The sequence below is a fragment of the Pseudorca crassidens genome, chromosome 16 (genome assembly GCF_039906515.1).
Source record: "Pseudorca crassidens isolate mPseCra1 chromosome 16, mPseCra1.hap1, whole genome shotgun sequence".
Classification (NCBI taxonomy): domain Eukaryota; kingdom Metazoa; phylum Chordata; class Mammalia; order Artiodactyla; family Delphinidae; genus Pseudorca; species Pseudorca crassidens.
Genome location: NC_090311.1, coordinates 60,519,486 through 60,540,589, shown reverse-complemented (window position 1 = coordinate 60,540,589; position 21,104 = coordinate 60,519,486). Strand labels below are relative to the sequence as shown.

The 21,104-nt window shown below is 46.3% G+C and overlaps 1 protein-coding gene across 3 annotated transcripts in view; it reads right to left on the bottom strand.

Annotated features, from left to right (window-relative positions):
* The window catches only part of PSAP (prosaposin), a 33,225-nt gene extending 12,329 nt beyond the window's left edge, over positions 1-20,896 (bottom strand). For all 3 annotated transcript variants that reach the window (XM_067710645.1, XM_067710646.1, XM_067710647.1), the window contains exons 1-3: positions 20,736-20,896; positions 2,252-2,385; positions 350-424 (exon numbers count right to left, since the gene is read on the bottom strand). In XM_067710645.1, the coding sequence (XP_067566746.1) occupies positions 350-424; positions 2,252-2,385; positions 20,736-20,775 (249 nt within the window). In that variant the 5' untranslated portion in view covers positions 20,776-20,896. The remainder of the gene's footprint in view (positions 1-349; positions 425-2,251; positions 2,386-20,735) is intronic.
* Positions 20,897-21,104: the final 208 nt, after the last annotated feature.

Genomic DNA, 21,104 nt, shown 5'->3' with positions numbered 1-21,104 from the left:
GGGAATTCTGAGCAGAAGTCACCAAAAATGGACCTAAAGGTTAACGGCATATGATACAAAGTCCCGATCAACCTCGGGCATTTGACGCCTAGCCCAGGAGTCAGCAAACTAGGGCCCACGGCCCGTTTTTGTACAGCCTGTGGGTAAGAATGGTTCTTACATTTTTAAAGGATGGAGGTGGGGGACGTTACATGACAGAAGCAGTCTGTGACCCACAGGACAGTTATTTCCGACCTGAGCCTAGACCATTCCTTGCTGGACGCCCTCAGTCACAGCTCTGTACGGAACCGATGCACGTGGCCACACGGCCACCACTCACACGCAGTCACACACCCTGGTGGCGGCTCACCTCAGTGGCGTTGTCTTTCAACATGTCACCGGCTGCAGTGATGACGTCTTTGCATATGTCGCAGGGGAGGGATTTCTAAGAGGAAGGAACACGAGGGAGAGAGCTCTGTATTCGTAGGACATAACTCACACCGCACACAGCTGAACACTGCCATGGCCGTTTTCCTGTTTCATCTAACCATGGCCATCTCTGACACACTGGCACATCCCGGTCCCCCAACCTAGGTGAGAAGCAGTGGACACCGCGGGGGAGGCTTAGATGTGGCTGATCACGCTACGCTGTGCTTCTGCAGGATAGAAACCCTCTTCCTGTACCCTCTATACCCCTCAGCGCCTTGCTCAGTGCACACGGCACAGGCTACATTTCGCATTCATGCTCACAACAGCTCTGGGAAGAAACTGAGGCTCAAAAGTCAGCTGGAACTCAGGGCAGCAGAAATCAGAGAAAATCGGTAACGTGACGGAACATCACAGAGTAAGAGGGTGCGGGCAGTGAAACAAGGCCCAGTCAGACCTCTGCGCACTCCCACCAGCACTGCTGCCGGCGCTCTGTCTGCCTTCCACCTCCTGGGCAGTGCTGTGTGCCAGTGAAGGCCGCACGTCACCATTGCAGAGCTCAGAGACATGACGCGAGTCTTCTAGACAAGACTGGCATCCCTACATGGCCCAGGACCACGGAAATTCTAGCCAGTCCTCAAAGCTCTTGGGGCGCTCCCTTCTTTATGTCAACCAATTTTCAACCCATGAAGAAGGAACTAACACTTCTGGGTGAGATTAAGGAACACCTGTGAATTTAGCTGCATTTAGAGAAACCGCCTTGAACCTTCGGACCTGATCAGGCTAATACTGTGCATGCGGCCACTCAGGTTACATGTGCCTTTTTTTCAGTATCGTGAACTTATGATATCGTGAATTTGTGCATGATGCCCGAGAGGTTCCGGTATCCACGAGACTGTCCTGTCAAGAGAGAAAGATCTAAACTGCCCCCGTGATACATTAAACTTCAAAAGAGGAAGCAGTATTAAAAACAAGATCAGAAGCAAATTAGAAACCAAATCTGAAAGTAATTTTGGCCACAGAGAGTGGTTTAAGACAGTGAATTCAGAAAACTAAAAGAGCAGTGTTACTGAATTAATTCTTCTTCTCCTACTGAAGGAGTACTAGTGGCCAGCGGCATGTTTTAGACCTCAAGCTCCACGCAATCAAACCTGCCTTGTACCACAGGCTGAAGCACATCCCAGAGCAAACAAACAGCACTTCCTGTAGTCCCCTGGCCCAGCCAGCAGAGCTCGGGCGTCTCCTGAGGACTCAGGTTGCGTGGAGTGTGCACTTGAGGTCTGTCATCTTAAGAGTATTCCCCATATTAATGTGCTATATTTATCACTGTTTAGATGAAAAATCAGTGGCATCTTTTCCAGTCTGGCTATAGTTGGAAATAAAATTTTAGATAGCTACCAAGCTCTAGGGTCTGAATCAGTGATCTGCCTGTTTAAAAGACAAAAATACCAAAAAAGGGGGGAAAGGATTTCAAAAGCTTAGCATCTACTTTGAGTGAGTGACCAAGGACAGAGCTGTACCCGTGTGCCCTGTCCTGGGAATGGGAGCTGCACCTGCCGGTCCCTTATGTGGGGTAGAGAGGTGGGAGCTGCATCTGGAGGGCAGCATGGGGCACGCGGTGGAGGACAGGCAGGACCTCCCCCTATCTGTGCCACCAGGACACTGGGCGGCCTTGGGGGAATGGAGCCTCCCCGCTCCAGCCCGCCACTCCTCCGCATGGGTACCCCCACCCACAAACAGGTCTCAGGTTCACCAGGAAGAACAAACAAAAGGAAGCAGGAGAGAGCGCTCCGTAAAGGGCAGCAGTTACAGAGGACACAGAGGCCCAGCCGTCGGAGGCACTCACCACGGCCGGCTTGTTCCAGACAGTCTGCAGGCAGTGCTGCACGGCCCCGCAGTCAGACGCCGTCTTCACGTTCTGGCACCACACGGCCGAGCCTCGGGTACATTCTCTCAGGCCCAGGACGGGGCTGGCGAGAGCTGCAAGCAGAATCAGTGTGAGGATGCGGCCCATTCCCACTTACCAGGCCCACCTCACTTGCTTCCCCAGCATCAGGGGCCTTGGCATTTTGCGGGACACTAGGCTGGCCCCTCACCAGCTGTATGAGACACGAGCCACAGAGCCAAGGAGCTGCGTTGTCACATCATATGTCACAGGGCTGAGAGGGACTAATCTACCTGGTTCACCATTTTCCTCTCACACTATTTTTAAACAGTATCAGATCAGTCCTTTTAATCTTTACCATCTTAAATCTCCATGAAGTAATGAAAGAAATCACAAGAGGAAAGACTGGCAGGTTTAAAAATAGAGATTTTAACTTCTGTAGAAATGAAAAATGGCCAAAGTTAAAAAAATTGTAATGAGGGCTTCCCTGGTGGCGCAGTGGTAGAGAGTCCGCCTGCCGATGCAGGGGACACGGGTTCGTGCCCCGGTCCGGGAAGATCCCACATGCCGCGGAGCGGCTGGGCCCATGAGCCATGGCCGCTAAGCCTGAGCGTCCGGAGCCTGTGCTCCACAGCGGGCGGGGCCGCAACAGTGAGAAGCCCGCGTACAGAAAAAAAAAAAAAAATTGTAATGAGAACACAAAGAGTCATATCCTCATTACATAAAACAATGGCTTTTAATGTTGTTCTAGTAGAAGAGACCTTTTATAATCAACTGGGTGAGTTTCTGCACATAAACAAGTTTGCTAGCAAAAAAACAAAACTACATAGCCTGGATATCACAAAGTGTAGGTATGTCCATTCGAAACCGATTGCACACACAGAGTTTCATCTATGGTGTAACAAGGAAAGGACTCAGGCGGAAGTCACAACCACAGAAATGGGATTAAGGAAAAAAAAAACAGAAGAAAGGTTCAAGTCACCTGGAACCAAAGAAATGCAGGTTAAAGCAAGAAGGTACCATATTTTTAAAGTTAAAATAGTAGTCAACGGAAAACAAAAACAAAAAACCTTACCACCAAATAGTGATAAATTTGTGGAAAAAGATGCATTCTTATAAGGCTGACAGCAGTGTGACTAGTAAGTACTTCTCAAAATATATTAATATATTTCAAGAACTGAGGGGAAAAAATCCCTCTTCAAAAATCCACTTCTAATAAAACATTTTAGGGAAATCCAGTAATTCAAGAGGTAAAATACAATATGCCTAAGTGTATATATATATATGTGTGTGTATATATATATATATATATATACACACACATATATATAAAGTCAAATTCACGACATTAAAAAAAAAGGCAGATGTAACCTGAATGGTCAAAACTAGAGGGAAAAAACTAGTGATATTCTTACCAAAATATTATGCAGGGGCTTCCCTGGTGGCTCAGTGATTAAGAATCCGCCTGTCAATGCAGGGGACACGGGTTCGATCCCTAGTCGGGGAAGATCCCACATGCCACGGAGCATTTAAGCCCGTGCGCCACAACTACTGAGCCCGTACTCTAGAGCCCACAAGCCACAACTACTGAGCCTGTGTGCTGCAACTACTGAAACCCATGCCCCTAGAGCCCATGCTCTGCAGCAAGAGAAGCCACCGCAGTGAGAAGCGCGTGCACTGCAACGAAGGGTAGCCCCCGCTCACCGCAACTAGAGGAAAGCCCATGCGCAGCAACGAAGACCCAACACAGCCAAAAATAAATAAATTTATAAAAAAAATATTATGCAGTTGCTAAATATACTTATAAAAATGATGTACGTCAAACAGAAAAATATTCAAGAATATGAAATTGGGGTTGTACAAAAATCAGAAAATAAAACAAGATGGTTGGCTAAATTACTTTTTTAAATTCCCCATGTCATGTTGCTTGTGTGTAATTTTAAAGAATATTTTATAAACTGCCCTGAGAGAACTATGGTATTCCTTGATTCTGGAACTAAAAACTGGGGAGAAAACTCTCACATTCACATCTCACTAGGAAGCAACAGATTACACCGGGCCACATGCAGACGTATGACTGCACAGCAGCTATCACAGGAGGGTTGAAGTAACTTCTACTGTAAACAGAAAACATTTGGCTTGGGTCTGAGAAGAAAACCCCACAGCCACGTAGAAACAGATTTAGAACCGCAGGAGTCATGCTGCATGTTGCTTCACCTTGTAAACCAAGAGAGGACACAGTAATTCTATAGACATCTCTCTCTCTCTCTCTCTCTCTCTCTCTCTCTCTCTCTCTCTCTCTCTCTCTCTCTCGCGCGCGCGCGCGCGCGCGCGCTCTCTCTCTCTCTCTCTCTCGCTCTCTCGCTCTCTCTCTCTCTCTCACTCACACACACACACACATATCATAGGCTACAACACATGGAGGGCGGCGCAGCGGCTGAGAGTCCGCCTGCCGATGCAGGGGACGCGGGTTCGTGCCCCGGTCCGGGAAGATCCCACATGCCACGGAGCGGCTGGGCCCGTGAGCCATGGACGCTGAGCCTGCGCGTCCGGAGCCTGTGCTCCGCAACGGGAGAGGCCACAACAGTGAGAGGCCCGCGTACCGCAAAAAAAATAAAAAAATAAAAAAAAAAAACTAGAAGGAAGGAAAGGAAATACTGTTATTACTTTACTAGCTATTCAAGACTAGCTATAGTTCGACAAACTGTTCATGCAGACACGGAGTCACAGGTCCCCAGAAAGCTCAAGCCAGATGATCTGCGCCCCTTCAGACACCACCAAACGAATTCTTAATCTGCCCAGATTACAGCCTTCTCTGCCCTTTGGGGAGCAAAAAAATCACAACCCACAACCAGTTCATGAACTCAACAGAACTGGCCTCATTCCAAAAGCTGTTGGTTTGATCTGGTCTCTGTGGGTAAACATGTGCCCGATTCAAAACAGTACCACACTCCCCAGATGGTTAACCATAACACAGCCAAGGTAGGCTGCAGCCTTCAGCCGTAGGTCCCGGGAGGTCAGAGGGGAGCAGGAGTCCCGTCACGAGGGTAAGGGCTCTGAGGAGTGAGGGGGTCACAGAGCCAGCCCCAGACCTGGCAGCTCCCACCAGCGCTTCCCACGCTCCTCTCAGGCACTGGCCTCCCAGTTCCCCTGAACAGTACCCACTAAGTACATCGCCTGCTTCTACATCTGAATTAGGAGCTCGAATTATGAACAGGAGGCTACAAAATGAGTCTCTAGGCAAAGGAACATACAGAGATACACAGTGACGCCGGAAGGATGGACCTCGGCAGATAAAAGCAGGGCTCCCTGCACAAGGCCTGACCACCACTCTCCATCCTTACAAATACTCAGTCTAGGGATTTTCTCCAAACTTCCAGCCAGGAACCGGCTTTAACTGACCAAAATCTATCAGGTTTCCCCGAACACAATGCACTATCATAGGCCCAAGCTGCAAGAATACTTTGTAACTTGTTTACTCCCCCTAGGAACCTGAAAGAGTAATCACCTGCTATAAAGGCTTGTTACTTGTTTTGGCCAGGCTATTCTGGACTAAAAAAGTAGCCCCTTCTATCTGAGATTGGTCCAGCTACTGCAGAACCCAAGGTCATTTCCCAGTCCTAACAGTCGCTGAATGGTAACAAGCCCCCACCTCAGAACTAGAGGTAAAATATATGCCTGGTGGCCAATCTGGCAGACCTGAGAGGTCACCCAATCCAAGCCTAAAACGGACTGCAGGGACACTAAGAAATGAAAACTGAAGTCCCAGCTCCCAGAAACTCAGTTCTCACCAAGACCTCCCCATTTACCTCCAAACTAAAGCCAAATTTATAAAGGTGCACGTTATTAAAATGGTCTGTGGTGCGATTTCCTAAGATGACCCGAAACAACTGCGTGTCCTCAGGGTTGGTAATGAGGCTGAAACAAGCCTGGCGATGCCAAGTGCGTGACCTGCTGAGAGGTTCAGGGGCTTATTTTGGGAGCCGGTCTCCTGAGAGGGAATCAAACAGTGGGTGAGAACACGTTTGGAACATAGATCCCTTCCTCAGAAAACATACTAATACACAACACCCTCACACCACTTCAGGGGGTTCTCAACACCTGTCCAGGGACTCCAGCTGGGGACTGAAAGCTCTCGGGGTAAGCATGGTTTTTCTCCACAGAAGTGGGAAAACAACTAAGATGAAGACGCAATTATCAACTCCATTGACCGCGACAAGCAGTGCTTTCAGGTGGGAGGGACAGACACAGGAATAATGGTGCTGCGTTAGCAGAAACACGGAGCTGCAAGGAGAATGCCCAACTGTTCCAGGGAGCCGGAGGTGGCTTCTTCAAAATGAAAATTGAACTGGCACCTGAAAGAAGGCAGCTGAAAGACTGGTGGGGCGGGGCGGGGGGAGGGGGATTCCTGAACATTCTGAGGGAGAGCAGTGATCTTTGCTGAAGGGAAAGAACACTTTTGTCTTTTCAGGAGCGGGGCTCCAGCAGACCTCAGGCCCACTGGGAAAGGCCCCACCAGGCACTCATCCCTTGTGATGAGTGTCGCCCATGGTCCATGCTGTGGGCGACAGCTCGTGTTAGTGTCACCCAGTTGTGATGTGGCAGAAACGAGGGGGAGGTGGGGAGATCCAGATGATGGGCACCTAAATGGAGTGGAAGGCTCATCCCAAAAAGGCTGAGCAGGGAGCAGGGACAGCAAGGGCTGAAGACTGACAGCTGGGAAAATGAAACTCTCCGGGTTAAATTTAAATGTGAAGTCTGTTGGGCTGAAAGAAAAAGCAGGGCAGCAAAAGCCAACAGCACAAGGACAGAGGTGGGGCTCAGAAGCTGCGGCGTGAGTGGACACAGGCAGGCAGAGCACACCTGCGCACCCTGCTTCCCGTGGGAGAGTGACAAGCGCAGGTAGGAAGGCGAGGCCCTTAGGAGACTGCAGGTGTTTAGCTGGGAGAGAGAAGGTTTCCGGGATAAGCACAGTTATCTTCACAGGTGAAGGACACCTTCCACCTCTGACATGGGGGTGGATCTGCTCTGGGTGGTGGCTTCCGATCCCAGACCTCAGAGCGGTTGGGTAGAGGTGAAGGGAAGCAGACCACAGCTCAAGGTAAGGAACACACTTAACACCCACAGGCTATAAAAGGGGAATCGCAGACTTCCCTGGTGGTCCAGTGGTTAAGACCCCACGTTCCCACTGCAGGGGACGCGGGGTTTGATCCCTGGTAGGGAATAAGGGTCCCACATGCCACACGGCACAGCCAGAAGAAAGAAAAAAATTAAGGAAACCTGTGAGAGATTAAGCAGGTTCTAACTAATAAGTGCAGAGTCTCAACTTGAAGTCAGAGTTCTCACTCTGAAGCCTGAACTGTCCTCTAACCATTAAACTGATGCTTAAAAAAAAAAAAAAAAAAAAAAAAAAAGGGAATGAGTTGGCTTGTTATGTGATGACCTCTACAAGAGTGGGAGCAACCAAGCAGAAACGAAATGCCCAACCTACACGGATTCTGTGTCAGAGGGATCCTGAGTGGTGAGCGGGGCTAGAAGACCTCTAGGGGCTACAAAAGTCTTCACTGTTAGAATAATGAGGCAAATGACATTTTCAGTATTCACACATAACCAATATGAAAATTACCCTAACCTACATTCTTATGAGTTATTTCTCAAAACATCTTCCCAGCAAAGATTTCATCTCTATTTTCATCTTCCCACACTGCCCCCAAAAACCAACTTCCTTCCCTGAGGCAACAGGCTGAACTCTAAGACAGTTCTTAGAACGTCTGCCTGACACCCTGGAGATTTGATTAAATTTGTCCTATTAAGAAGGATCACTGCTCAGGGTAAGGCGAGCACTACACTTCTTAGTTCAAGGGCCTGGCATTTGAGCCCTCAGTGACAAATGCTGGCGGGCTGGAGTCAGAGAAATGATCACTTCAGAGACACTAAAACCCCACAACCAAGTTTCATTTTATGAGGACAGGGTTTCAGGTTTGTTTTTTGTTTTTTTAAGACTTCAGTGGTTATTTCCTTAGGAAAGGGGTGGGGGCTCTGTTCCCTTCTTACTCCTAGGCTTAGAAGAAAATAAGCAGATGTGCTCTAAACCACTCCACATGTAGGTCACTTATCAAAGACAGGCTGTAGTGGAATTTTACTGTCTTGAGAACAGCTGCCACGAGCTGGATCTGTCATGGGCTTGGTGGCCGCTCTAGACTCTGACCCAAAATCCTCAGTGAGCCTGGGAGGGAGGGAAGGAGGGAGAGCTCACCACAGCCGTGTGTGTTTTAGCTGCTCTTACGATGACTTCTTAAGTGAGAAGGGGCTAAACCCCAAGTTTAGAGCGAGGCTTCTAAGGCAACTTACCCACCATCTAACAAGTTAAAGGTTTTTCAAACACGGTATACTGAAAAGAAAATAAGATCTGCCTGCAAGTCCTGTCCAAATGACCCTAAACATATCGCCATCCTTCTCAGCTTGTTTTCCATCTGTAAAATGAGGATGAAGCCATTGATCACTGGATTGTTTTGAGAAAAGAGACGACGTAACTATGCACTTTCAACGGCCAGAGTATTAGTCTCTCAACCATCATCTCTCTCTCTGGTATCTTAATTTACCCACATTATCTTGACTCCCCTACCAGACTGCCTCTGAAATCAGACAGTGAAGGTTCAGATCATGGCTCTACCACTTCTAGTCATGTGACCTTCAGACTTTGGTCTTCCAATCTGCAAAATGGGGCTATTACTAGTACCTACCCCAAGGGATTTGTAAAAATTAACCGACTGTAAAACACAGGGCAGTGCTGGCATGCTACAGCAGTCCAATGAGCACTATTACTATTATTATCCACAGTAGCAACTGGAAGACCTTTTTCACATCTACTATCTTGCCCAGAACAGGTGTTCCACAAATAGCTGAATCAAGGATGTTCTATGCTTTCTCTACATTTAATCAGGTCATTAACTGGCAGCTCAAAGACCTAGAGAGCTGTTTCCCAGCAACCTCAGAAGTTCTTGGTTGCTAAATTCAAGACCCAGAAATCACCAGGAGAGTGAAGCACAGGCCCCACTGTAATGAGCCCAGGAGTCGATCCTGTGTAGCTAGGAGCTAAACAAGAAGCCCTGCGTGGGCAAAAATGAGAGGCGCCCAGCGAAGCACCAGTACCACCAGCAGTGAAAAGCTTTCAGTAATTCACGTCACTGGAGCTACAGGCTGATTGGCCCTCCAATCCCAAGAAAGTTGCCACTGTTGAAAATATTTTTGGAACCCACTTTTTAGAAAAGCCCCCTCAAAAACCTCTCCTTCTCTGGAAGGGCACAGAGGCAGTATGGCAACATGATCACTGCCCTGAGTGTTGGGGGTAGACAGACCTGACGAAATTCCTGCTGTGCTGTCTACTAAAGCCAAGCCTCAGACAACTTACTAACGCCACAATTATCTGCAAAATATGGAAAATAAGAGTGCCCTTGGGGCTTCCCTGGTGGCTCAGTGGTTAAGAATCCGCCTGCCAACGCAGGGGACACGGGTTCAAGCCCTGGTCTGGGAAGATCCCACATGCCGCGGAGCAACTAAGCCCATGGGCCATGGCTACTGAGCCTGCGCTCTAGAGCTCGTGAGCCACAGCTACTGAAGCCCGCACACCTAGAGCCCACGGTCCGCAACAAGAGAAGCCGCTGCAATGAGAAGCCCGCGCACCGCAACGAAGAGTAGCCCCCGCTCAACACTAGAGAAAGCCCACGCAGCAACGAAGACCCAACCCAGCCATAAATTAATTAATTAATTAATTAACTTCCTTTAAAAAAAAGAGTGCCCTCTTCTCAGGAATTCTGTGAAGATTAATAAGAAGGCACAGAAAGCACTGAGAGTGCCTGGTACTTATGAAGCTCAGTTAATTGTACACTGGCTTGTTAATGGTGGACTCGAGGGAAAGGATGACAAAGGGAGGTGTTCACATTCTAATTTTTGTATACTAGCATAAATTAATTTTTTCTCATGTTACTTTTAAAATCAGAAAAAATAGTTAAACCTTACAACCTGCTTTAGGGAACAATTATCACCCAGTGTGGCACAGACCACAAGTTGCTCCCTATATCTATTCTCCACTCCTTTCAAAGGAACAGAACCACAAATTCTTAGCTACACACATGGCTGCCAAAATTTAAAACCACATTTCCCAGTCCCCCTTGTAGCAGGGTCTGGCCATGAAACCACATTCTGGCTGATGGGATGTTAGTAGACATTATTGCACTTTTAAAGACAAGTGATGGCTGGAACTTTGGCAGCCATGATGGGCCATGAAGAAAGGGCCTAGACCTCAATGATGCAGAGCACTGAGCTAGAAGAGCCTGGGTCTCCAAATTCTTTTGGAAGTAGAACCACTATGCTAGCCCTAGACTGCCTGGCTCCTGAACTCGCTATGATAGATGGGAACAGTTCAATCATAACTAAGGCACCATTATTCTAGGTCTCTGTTGTCTGCAGTCAAACCTAAGCCTAACTATAATACCAGCTTAATCATCTACCTCACTCACCAAAATCGTCTCCAAATGACAAGTCTTTACTAAGGCCTACCTCCACTGCGATATTTTAAAGTCCATGTACACCATATAATTAACAAAGATTTTCAAAAACCACCTCAGAATGAAAGGGATAATCATTCCTAGAATGTGTGTTTTATGCCCTATTTGTTAAAACAATCAGTCTTATTATTTTAGCCATATAAAATCTTTTTTATTCCTTTTAAATATTTCAGTTAACATATGCTAAATACCGTTCGAGTCTAATTATCAAAAAAAAAAAAAGGCGGTAACAGAAAATGCAAGCAGCCTCCCAATCTCAACAATCAGAGTACACATTCCACAGGGCAGTGGATCTGCTGCCTGGGTAATGCATTGCCATGGCAACAAGCCGGTTGCTAGGAAACCAAGAGAGAGGAACCCCAGGAGAGGCAGTATCTGCCTCAGGTCCCCCGCATTCAGACATTTCTCAGGAGAATTTGTGCACTTAGATTCCCTAAGAGCAGGAGATAACACAATGCACTCAACACTGACTACTCGATGAAACAGCTGGTGTCACAAATACCTTCGATGACAAAGAGCACTTGTCCCTTCTTTAGAGGATCTTGCTTTTGGAAAACATTCTGCAGAGCAGAATAAAAATACTGCCCATTTAATCATTCTGAATGGCATACGCTTAGAGGCAGCCTGCCTTGATCTGGAGGAAGTAAGGTCCAAATAGTCCTCTTATCACAGAAGGAATCTGTGGCAATAAAGCTTTCAAGCTGCTAGGCTGACATCCCATCACCTCTGGCTCAGATAAGCTATTATTTCTGTTACTTAAGACAAAGGTTCTTTCTTCCCTGCTTCTCCTCTCGCACTGCCCCCTTGCTTTTTAATTTTCCTCACAAGCCAGATCATTCTAGGACAAGAAATCAATCCACATGAAGAAAGCAACAGAATCCTCAGGTACACTGCCTTGTGTGATAACACACACTGAGGGGCAAGGCTGTGTGATCTTCTTAGATTGTAAAAGAATGATTCAATTTGGCATAATTGATTTTGGGAAGAGAAATTCCTAACTAGTTCATTCAAGAGCACTCCCGGGCTTCCCTGGTGGCGTAGTGGTTGAGAGTGCGCCTGCCGATGCAGGGGACACGGGTTCGTGCCCCAGTCCGGGAAGATCCCACATGCCGCTGAGCGGCTGGGCCCGTGTGCCATGGCCACTGAGCCTGCGCGTCCAGAGCCTGTGCTCTGCAACGGGAGAGGCCACAACAGTGAGAGGCCCGCGTACAGCAAAAAATATATATATATAATAATAATAATAACAGGCTTGTAAGGCAACTGTAATCCAATAAAAATTAATTTTAGGGCTTCCCTGGTGGCGCAGTGGTTGAGAGTCCACCTGCCGATGCAGGGGACGCAGGTTCGTGCCCTGGTCCGGGAAGATCCCACATGCCACGGAACGGCTGGGCCTGTGAGCCATGGCTGCTGAGCCTGCACGTCCGGAGCCTGTGCTCCGCAACGGTAGAGGCCACAACAGGGAGAGGCCCGCGCACTGCAAAAAAAAAAGAATCCGCCTGCCAATGCAGGGGACACAGGTTTGATCTGTGGTCCGGGAAGATCCCACATGCCGTGGAGCAACTAAGCCCGTGTGCCACAGCTACTGAGCCTGCGCTCTAGAGCCCGCGTGCCACAGCTACTGAGCCCGCATGCCACAACTACGCAAGCCCGTGTGCCTAGAGACCGTGCTCCGCAACAAGAGAAGCCACTGCAATGAGAAGCCCGTGCACTGCAACGAAGAGTAGCCCCCACTTGCCGCAACTAGAGAAAGTCTGCACGAAGACCCAAAAATAAAATAAATATATATTTAAAGAAAGAGCACTCTAGTCCTAACACACACTGTAAATCAGCTATACTCCAATAAAAAATATTAATTAAAAAAAGAAAAAAGGAGCACTCCAGTCCAATATAAACTCCTGTCAGCAAAGCTCTTCTTCCAAAGTGTCAACCTATCAGGTGATGATCAGACATAAACTTAAATCACCTTAGATAATATTACTCGACAACTGGACCATGAAGAAGCCCCTGACAGAAATGCCCAAGGTCCAGCCAGGTGAATGGGTACAGGCAGAGGTCAAAGGCACATCTGTATGGTTCTACACTCGGCCCAGGGTACAGCCCAGAAATCAATTCAGCCAGCCAGCCAGCCAGAAGCCGGCCCAGGCTCTATCCCATCCCTGCTAACCGGCTGGGTGGTCTCTGCACCCTTGAAGAAGACAAAAATATGCATAAAAAAAAAAAAAAAAGATTTCATGCAAACCCACTAATAAGGAAATTCAGTGTTCTGGGCTCATTGCACATGACTGTTTATTAAGTAAAAAGTTTCAGATACATGCAAGTGTGTCTACTATAAATGTCACTTTTGAGTACTTAATACTTAAAAGGAATACCACCTTCATTGGAAATGCTGAAATCTAAAATTCAGACCACAGCATGGATTAGGGCAGGATATTAGAATGTCCCCAGCATTCTGATTTAGTTGCTCTCACCTGAGAGGGCTGCTATGAGGATAAAATGTTAAGCAAAAAGCACTTAGAACAGTGCTGGGCACACAATGAACTCTCAGGAAGTGTCACCTGCTATGATGTCTGCAGTTCCTGCAAATCAGCTACACTGGTAGTTCACACTCAAAGCGTGGCCCACAGAACACTGAGGGTCTCAGAGATTCTTCTAGGGGATCCATGAAGTCAAAATTCTCATAATAGTGATATGAAGATGTTAGCTGCCCTTTTCACTCATTCACTCAAAAATGAGCAGTGGAATTTTTCTGGAAGCATATGACATGTGACAGTGCAAAAGAATGAATGCAGAGGCAGCTGAAAATCCAGCCAGGTGTCAAAAAGATTGCAAAAATGTAGAATAAGTTGTTCTTCTCACTAAATAGGTTTATGTTTAGGAAAACAGCTATTTTTCATTATAATCACAATACGTTAACATGTAACGGATTTATTTTTTTTAAGGATTATTTTTAAAATTTTGTCAGCTTCATTTATAAGATGGTAAATATCACAGATACAACCCAGATTAACAAAAGCTCTTTGGGGTCTCTCAATGACTCAGGAGTATACAGGGATCCTGAGACCAAAAAGTTTGAGAACCACTGGGTTAAACATTTAAGAACAACTAAGTTCTGGAACTAAAAAGAGGGGAAACAACTCCTCAGATTATAGCTGGTTCCCTTTTCAGATTTACCTCAAATCAGGGCCACCAGGGGTATCTTAGTTATGTTAGGGTCCTGTGTCCCTAACCCCTACATAAAATCCTCTCCAAAAGGCTCGGGGTGGGGGTGGGGGGATTGGCTCTAACCTGGACACGAACTATTATTAGAAGCCAACACTTCACTTGAGTCCAAAGTCACTCTTGATTTGCAAACTCCTAAACACAATTTCGTAAAATTCGTTTCAGTTAATAAAAGAAAATGCTTTGTTTAATCGTGATAAAGATCTGGCACTACCAGCATTTAAGTTTCATGCACACCGACCCACCAGCAGTTACTGAGCTTAAGTCCTCTTGCTACAGCTCACACCACGGTTCAGCAGGACTGAGCACCTATTACAGGCCAAACACTGTTGTACGTGCTGCAGATCCAGTCAGTGACCACGACAACAAATAAAAACACATCATATGGGGCTTCCCTGGTGGCACAGTGGTTGAGAGTCCACCTGCCGACGCAGGGGACGCGGGTTCGTGCCCCGGTCCGGGAAGATCCCACATGCCACGGAGCGGCGGGGCCCGTGAGCCATGACCGCTGAGCCTGCGCGTCTGGAGCCTGTGCTCCGCAACGGGAGAGGGAGAGGCCGCAACAGTGAGAGGCCCGCGTACCGCAAAAAAAAAAAAAAAAAAAAAAAATCATATGATGCCCGGCAGTGCCAAGTGCTACGAAGAAAAATGAAGCCAAGGAAGAGCAAGACATGGACATTTCAGACAGAGCAGGGCGCAACTCTGGTAAGGCAACACCTGGGCAGAGAGTAAACTACATGATTACCTGGAAAGGAAGATGACCCAAATAGGTAGAACACCAAATGGGCAACAGTAAGTAAGCAGCCCTGACCTGATGGGAGAGGAAGAACTCTGAACAGCAGCCGAGGGCCAGATGACATGACCTTGCAGAATAAACTTTAGGTTTTACTCCTAGTGAGACAGGAAGAGCCACATGACCCTCTGGCATCAGTGCCTGCACATGGAGACAGCATTCCAGCACAGCTGTTAAAGGAGTTCTGTTTTGTTTTTTTTTTTTTTTACTATAATAAGTGACGCCACTAAGACTGGCCAAAAGAACCTTCTATAACATCTCCTTCAATCTTATTTACGTAGTTTCCTGTCATGTAAAGAATTTCTTTTCAAAAGCAGTATCTATCCAAATGTGGCCAGAATTTAATTTTAAAATTTGGAAGTGTCATTAGAATCCATCTCACTTTTTCTGTGACACAGATGTCCATCAACAGGTTTAACTAAATTGACACATCCATACAATAAAATACTCTGCAGCTATTTTTTTTTAACAGCTGGGAGGTAGAAGGTGATTAAGAAGATAGGACAACTTAAGTGCAATGTGGTACTCTGGATCCACTCCTGGAACAGAAACAAGAGATTACTAGGAAAATTGGTAAAATCCAAATATAGTGTGCAGTCTAGTGAACAGTAAGGTTAATTTCTTACTTTTGACAAATGTACAGCGGTTATATAAGATGTTAACAGTAAGGGAAGTTTGGGTGCAGGGTATATAGAAACTCGCTGTACTAGCTTTGCAACTTGCCTGTAAATCTAAGATTATTCCAAAATTTATGTTTTTTTAGAAAGGCAGTAGTATAGATCTATCTGTATTAGCATGAAATAACCTCTAAAGATACAAATAAAAGGAGAAATGCAAATGAAAACCACCTCACCCTTTTATCATGGCAAAATTTCAAGTTTGACATCACATGTTAATACTGCAACTAAAAACCGCATATTCTGTGGGAACAGAAATTCCTAAAATCATTTTAGAGAGTAATTCAGCGATTTCTAATTAAGGTGAAAACAGATATACTCCACAACTCAGCAATTCTGTTCCTAGGTATATCCTCTAAGGAAATGTCTGTTCATGTGCACCAGAGTCTTTATAGAAGCAGTTTGTAACAACAATAAAACAACTGGAAATAATCTAAATGTCTATCAACAGAATGGAGAATAAGTATGATATAAATGTAATACTGTACTGCAGAGAAAATGAATGAAACAGATCTAAACATTTTCAAAATGAATGAACCTCACTAGCAAAATAAAAAAAAAATTACTAACCCAAGAATATATATTATTCATAAAATATTTAAAATATCCAAAACAGGACTTCCCTGGTGGTCTAGTGGTTAAGACTGTCGCTTCCACCGCAGGGGGCCGGGGTTCAACCCCTGGTGGGGGAAGTTCCGCATGCCGCGCAGTGCGGCCAAAAAGGTTAAAAAAAAAAAATCCGGAACAACACTACACATACCGCTGAAGATCACACATATATGTATGAAAGTATAAAGAGAGACCTGCAGGGGGATGATAAACACCAAGGCCAGGAAGGTGGTTATCTATGGAAGGCAGCGGGTTGTTCTATATCTTAACTAGAGTGTTATATACATAGGTGTTCATTATCATTACTCTTCCACTTTTCCAGATGTCTAGAATGTTCCACAATTTTAAAAAAGAGCAAGGAGCGAAACAGTGTAATATGTGTTTGTGTTAAAAAGAAAAACAGAAGGGGAAATCATACACACAGCCACCTATAGGTAGCTCCGGAAGGCTCCTAAAGGAGCTGGTACCAGGCTGCCTCTGGGAAAGGCCCAGGGGACAGTGGTGGGAGGGAAACATACTTTTTACTCTATGCACTATTACACCGATGGAACTTGTTTACTGTGTGCAGTTATTATCTGAACAGTTCACCGCCATTGAGGGATGGGGAAACCAGACTGGGGCGGGGAGTGGAGAACAGACTTACCCCAGGTACCATGGTTAGGGACAACCAGCCTAGAATCTGAGTAGTCAGGTTACCAGGAACCAGCCCTGATGTGCTGGGCTGTTCTGTTAAAAACTGATGTATAAACCAAGAGTTTGGCTGCCTAGCCAAATTCTTTCCCACCTCCCTCCTAATGGCTGACTACCTACCCTAGTTTGTTTTCTGATCTGGTAATTACGTCCAACATAACATATTTACAAGTCAATTTAATTTTGTTTGTTGTTAAATTTACAACATCCCATGAAATGAAAGAAGGCAGGAGACATCACAAAATCAAGAGCAGAGACTGATTTTGTCCTTGTGCTGGTGGGACAAGGACATTAACAAACATAGTATTGTTTTTTTGTGGTTTAACAACAAACCCTATAGTACTTATTTACCTATGCCTTGTCGTACAGTAAGTTATTAAAGCATCACATTATTAATCCCATTGTACAGATGAGGAAGCACAGTTGAAGAAAATTGCCCAAGGTCAGTCAATGATGTGATAAAGTTAAACTTCTATTCTACGGTATCATCTCACTCCCATCATAAAGAATTATAAATTCCGCAAGAAAACATGGAATTTTGACAGGTTATTTTTCAGTGCATAGACCATTACCCAAGGCCATAATTCAGGTTATTTTCTGGAACTTCACGGAACAAAAGTAAAGCAATGAGTGCTTTCGCCAACAGTCAAACTGTTCATCCCAATCACTGTATTTACCATCAGTTTTAAAATGATTTAAAAAAAAAACAAAACAAAACAGGCAGGGCAGGAAAATCCAGACCCTCCTTCCAGGAGGCAGAAGCAAATAAATGGTGGCGGAAGCAAGGCTTAGAGGACCTAGAATGCCCATGCTAGAAGACTGCTTCCAGAAGCTGCAGTGCACACTTGCCCAAGTGGCATGGTCTTGGCCCTGAGAGCTTCCCGTGCCTTATTAGGTACTTTCCCCAGCCAGCAACACCCTGTCGCCCTTCCTCATCCCCATTCAGTTAAGCCACAGCCCAGCCATTCCAGCTTCAGAGCCCAAGAAAATGGAGGAGCAAGTTCTCCTTCCCCATCTAGAAAAATCCTGACCACCTGATCTAATACGCTTCAACTGTCGTAGGAGGTATTGGATACACCTTGTTAAATGCAATTAAACCACTTACCAAATCCTTGTTATTTTCAGAGTAAAGTTGATTATTGACTAAAAATTGATAAACAGGGGAATTATCCAAATTCCTGGCAGGTGAGAACTGGAGTTGTTGACATTCAGCAGGCTGTGCTATACGTTCATGTCTTGCCTCTTAATAAAAATAAGCTATCAAATGAGTATATATATTTGTACATAACACATTCTAGCATCCCTAGAGAGCTACCTGCCTCAGTGGCGGGTAAACACTATTCAGCTGGTTAGCCTCTACACAGGTGGCAGTAACAGGGGCAGCTAAGTTTCAGGGAAGAGGTACCATATCCCAGGCACCAAGCCACTTGTTTTATACTGACCACCTCATTAACACTGGGCCTGCCTTTTTCCACTAGAGGAATCACCCAACAGTATGTCCTTACTATACGATCCCATTTATAAAAAGCTCAAAAACAGTAATTAGGTTCTTACATTTACAGAGCTAGAAGCTAACAAAGCGGTTTCCTTTGGGGCAAGTGAGAGAGGGTGAGTGGATGGGGAGGCACAGGGGCTTCTGGATGCTCCTCCTTTACCTTGGGGGCTGCTTACAGTGGGCTCGTTCACTCTGCAGGAATACCTCAATCTGTACACTTAACAGGTGCATGTTTTCTGTATGTAAATTACAGCCCCATAAGTTTGTAAAGTTAAGCGCTTGGTGTTGATGGAAGGATAAAGAGCAAGCACTGTCAGAAGTCCTGGGTTCTGATTCTGACTTCCCCCGTAAATGGCCTACGATTTGGGGGAGCCATTTCTGGGGGGGCCTCAGTGTCTTCACTCCTAAGAGGTTAGAGGAGATACTCTCCAATTCTCTCAGTACACCATCACTGCCATTTCTTTTCCAGGTGGAGAAAAAGGAGGGGCAACTGGATGAGTAGGAAAATAACTCAAGAGCAAAAGTCTCTACCACCAGGACATCATTAAAACACAAAGCATAGAGCCTCTCCAGATTCAGGATGACACTCTCTGCCTCCACTGGAACAGCAAGTTCTAAGCTCTCAGGGAGCAGATGACGGCTGCTGTCACCAGACACCTTCATTAACAAGCTCACTATCAATATTAAAAATTTTAGGAATACATTTCCAAAAAGCTACACTGGGGCCAGAGCTGTCAAGGCAAGCAGGCATTCATACATTGTGTTCAGAGCATGACCTTGGCATAATCCTAAAGGCTGGGCAGCAAGATTAGAACAAGGCCATTATTACACACTCCTATTTACCCAAGTGTTCAGGGAAAAGGGTATCTAGTTTAACTTAACAGTCTGGTTAGCCATACTCCCATATATACCAGAGGAGGATTTTACATTTCCAAACAAACAATTTAGTCCTTTTTGTGTGGGTTGAGTGATTCAGAACGCTTAAGGGTCTCGTGAGGAGTGATTCACTGCCAGTAAGAACAGTTTGATACTGAAAAACAAAAAACTCGTTTTCAATCAGTATAGAAAATTTAGAGACTAGCATTAGTTTATCATACTGACTATGGAATAAAAGCAGTATCAACCCCAGCAAGAAAGTTTCTTTGGTGACTATAAAACCAAAAATCTTTCTTGACAAGCTGACTGCCTTTCATAATCCACAAGTAAAGCAAGTTTAGGAGCTTGGTTTAAGGTTAAGACACATTCGTGGAAGTTGCTGAAAGCTAACATGAGAAAAACACCTTAAATCTATCTCACCTATAAATATCTTATTTGATTCCCATCAACTCTGTCATCCATTACATTACTGTCTATTAAAATTTGGATTGCTGCATGAGTTAGAATGGAGGCTAGCCCTTAGATTACAGTTAACTAGAAACAGAAACTGAGGACGGGCCTGAAGATCAGGTTTATTGCCCTCAGTGGGCTATTATCTGAAAACATCCAGATTTGGGATCCTCTGTGTATTTAAATTAAAATCTGGCTCCAAGTCAATCAACCTCACTCCTTTCCCTTTACCATGATGATTTAGATGAGGTTAATGAAGGTTAATGAAGGAGGGCTGGTCTCGATAACATGGGAAGGGCACGGGACCCCTTCTAATTCCAGGAAGGCAGTACAGCTGGTTCCCAAGCATTGGCTACATAACCTGCGATGATTTTAACAACCGTCAGTACTATTTCAGGACCACAACTTCTCAGGTACTTAGATTTTCCCCAAAATAAAGGCCACTGCCAAAACCTGCCAATGGCCATGCAAGATGAAATGAGGGCTCCATTGCAAACTCATCAGGACCACAAAAACCCCGTATCATCTTCAAGGTGTAGGATCAAGAGTAAATATATATGCAAAGATAAACATCAATACGGAAGATATACTTAGGTGCTTTCTGCAACTTCAATACTCTTAAAAACTGGGGCAAGTGAGGCCAAGGGCCAAAGTCTATCCAGAAGTTGGGGCTCCAGTCCATCTCCATGACGTGCGTCCAGCACAAGCACGACACAGCTGCAGGAGGGGTCACCCTACAGGCCCACCCCGAGAGCTGGACCGGCAGCTTAAGGGAGCCCCAGTCCGCCAACTCAGGCCGTGAGGGAGACGCTACTTCCCCGGCCCCGCCCGCCTCGCACACAAGCCCGACCCCAGCCCCTAGGCAGCCAGGCTCCCAACCGCCTCCCGCCTCCAGCAGCCCCTCCGCCGCCCAGCAGGTACCCGGCTCTGCGCAAGCGCCTGCGCAGTGCGCGCCCCTCACTAATCCTTATGGGGAGCAAAGGGGCGAGGCCCGGTACAACCCGCTCCGGGACTAGCGGGCTGCGTCCTGCGGGGTCCCCTTCCCCAGGTTGGGGGTCCCAGGGCTTACCCGCGCCCAGGAGGCTGGCCAGAACCAAGAAGGAGTACATGACGCCTCCTGACTCCGCAGTCTGCAATGCAGAGCGTCAGCTGATCCTCAGCGAATATAAACGTGCCCCGCCCCAAAGCCGCCCACCGCGCAGGCGCAAGCTCTGGCCCGGCCGGGCGGCCCGAATTCTCCCCGCAGCCTGACTCAGCGCCGCACAGGGCGCCTGCGCAAAAGGAAGGCTGGGAGGTGGGAGGAGTGTGGAGGACGAAAGGATTGAAGGAGCATGGGAGGAGGAAAAGGAGACGGAAGGGAATGGAGAGGTCATCAAAGAATACCTAAATGAAGAAGTCAACCGCACTTTTTTCTATGAAGTACCATTTTCTATTATTA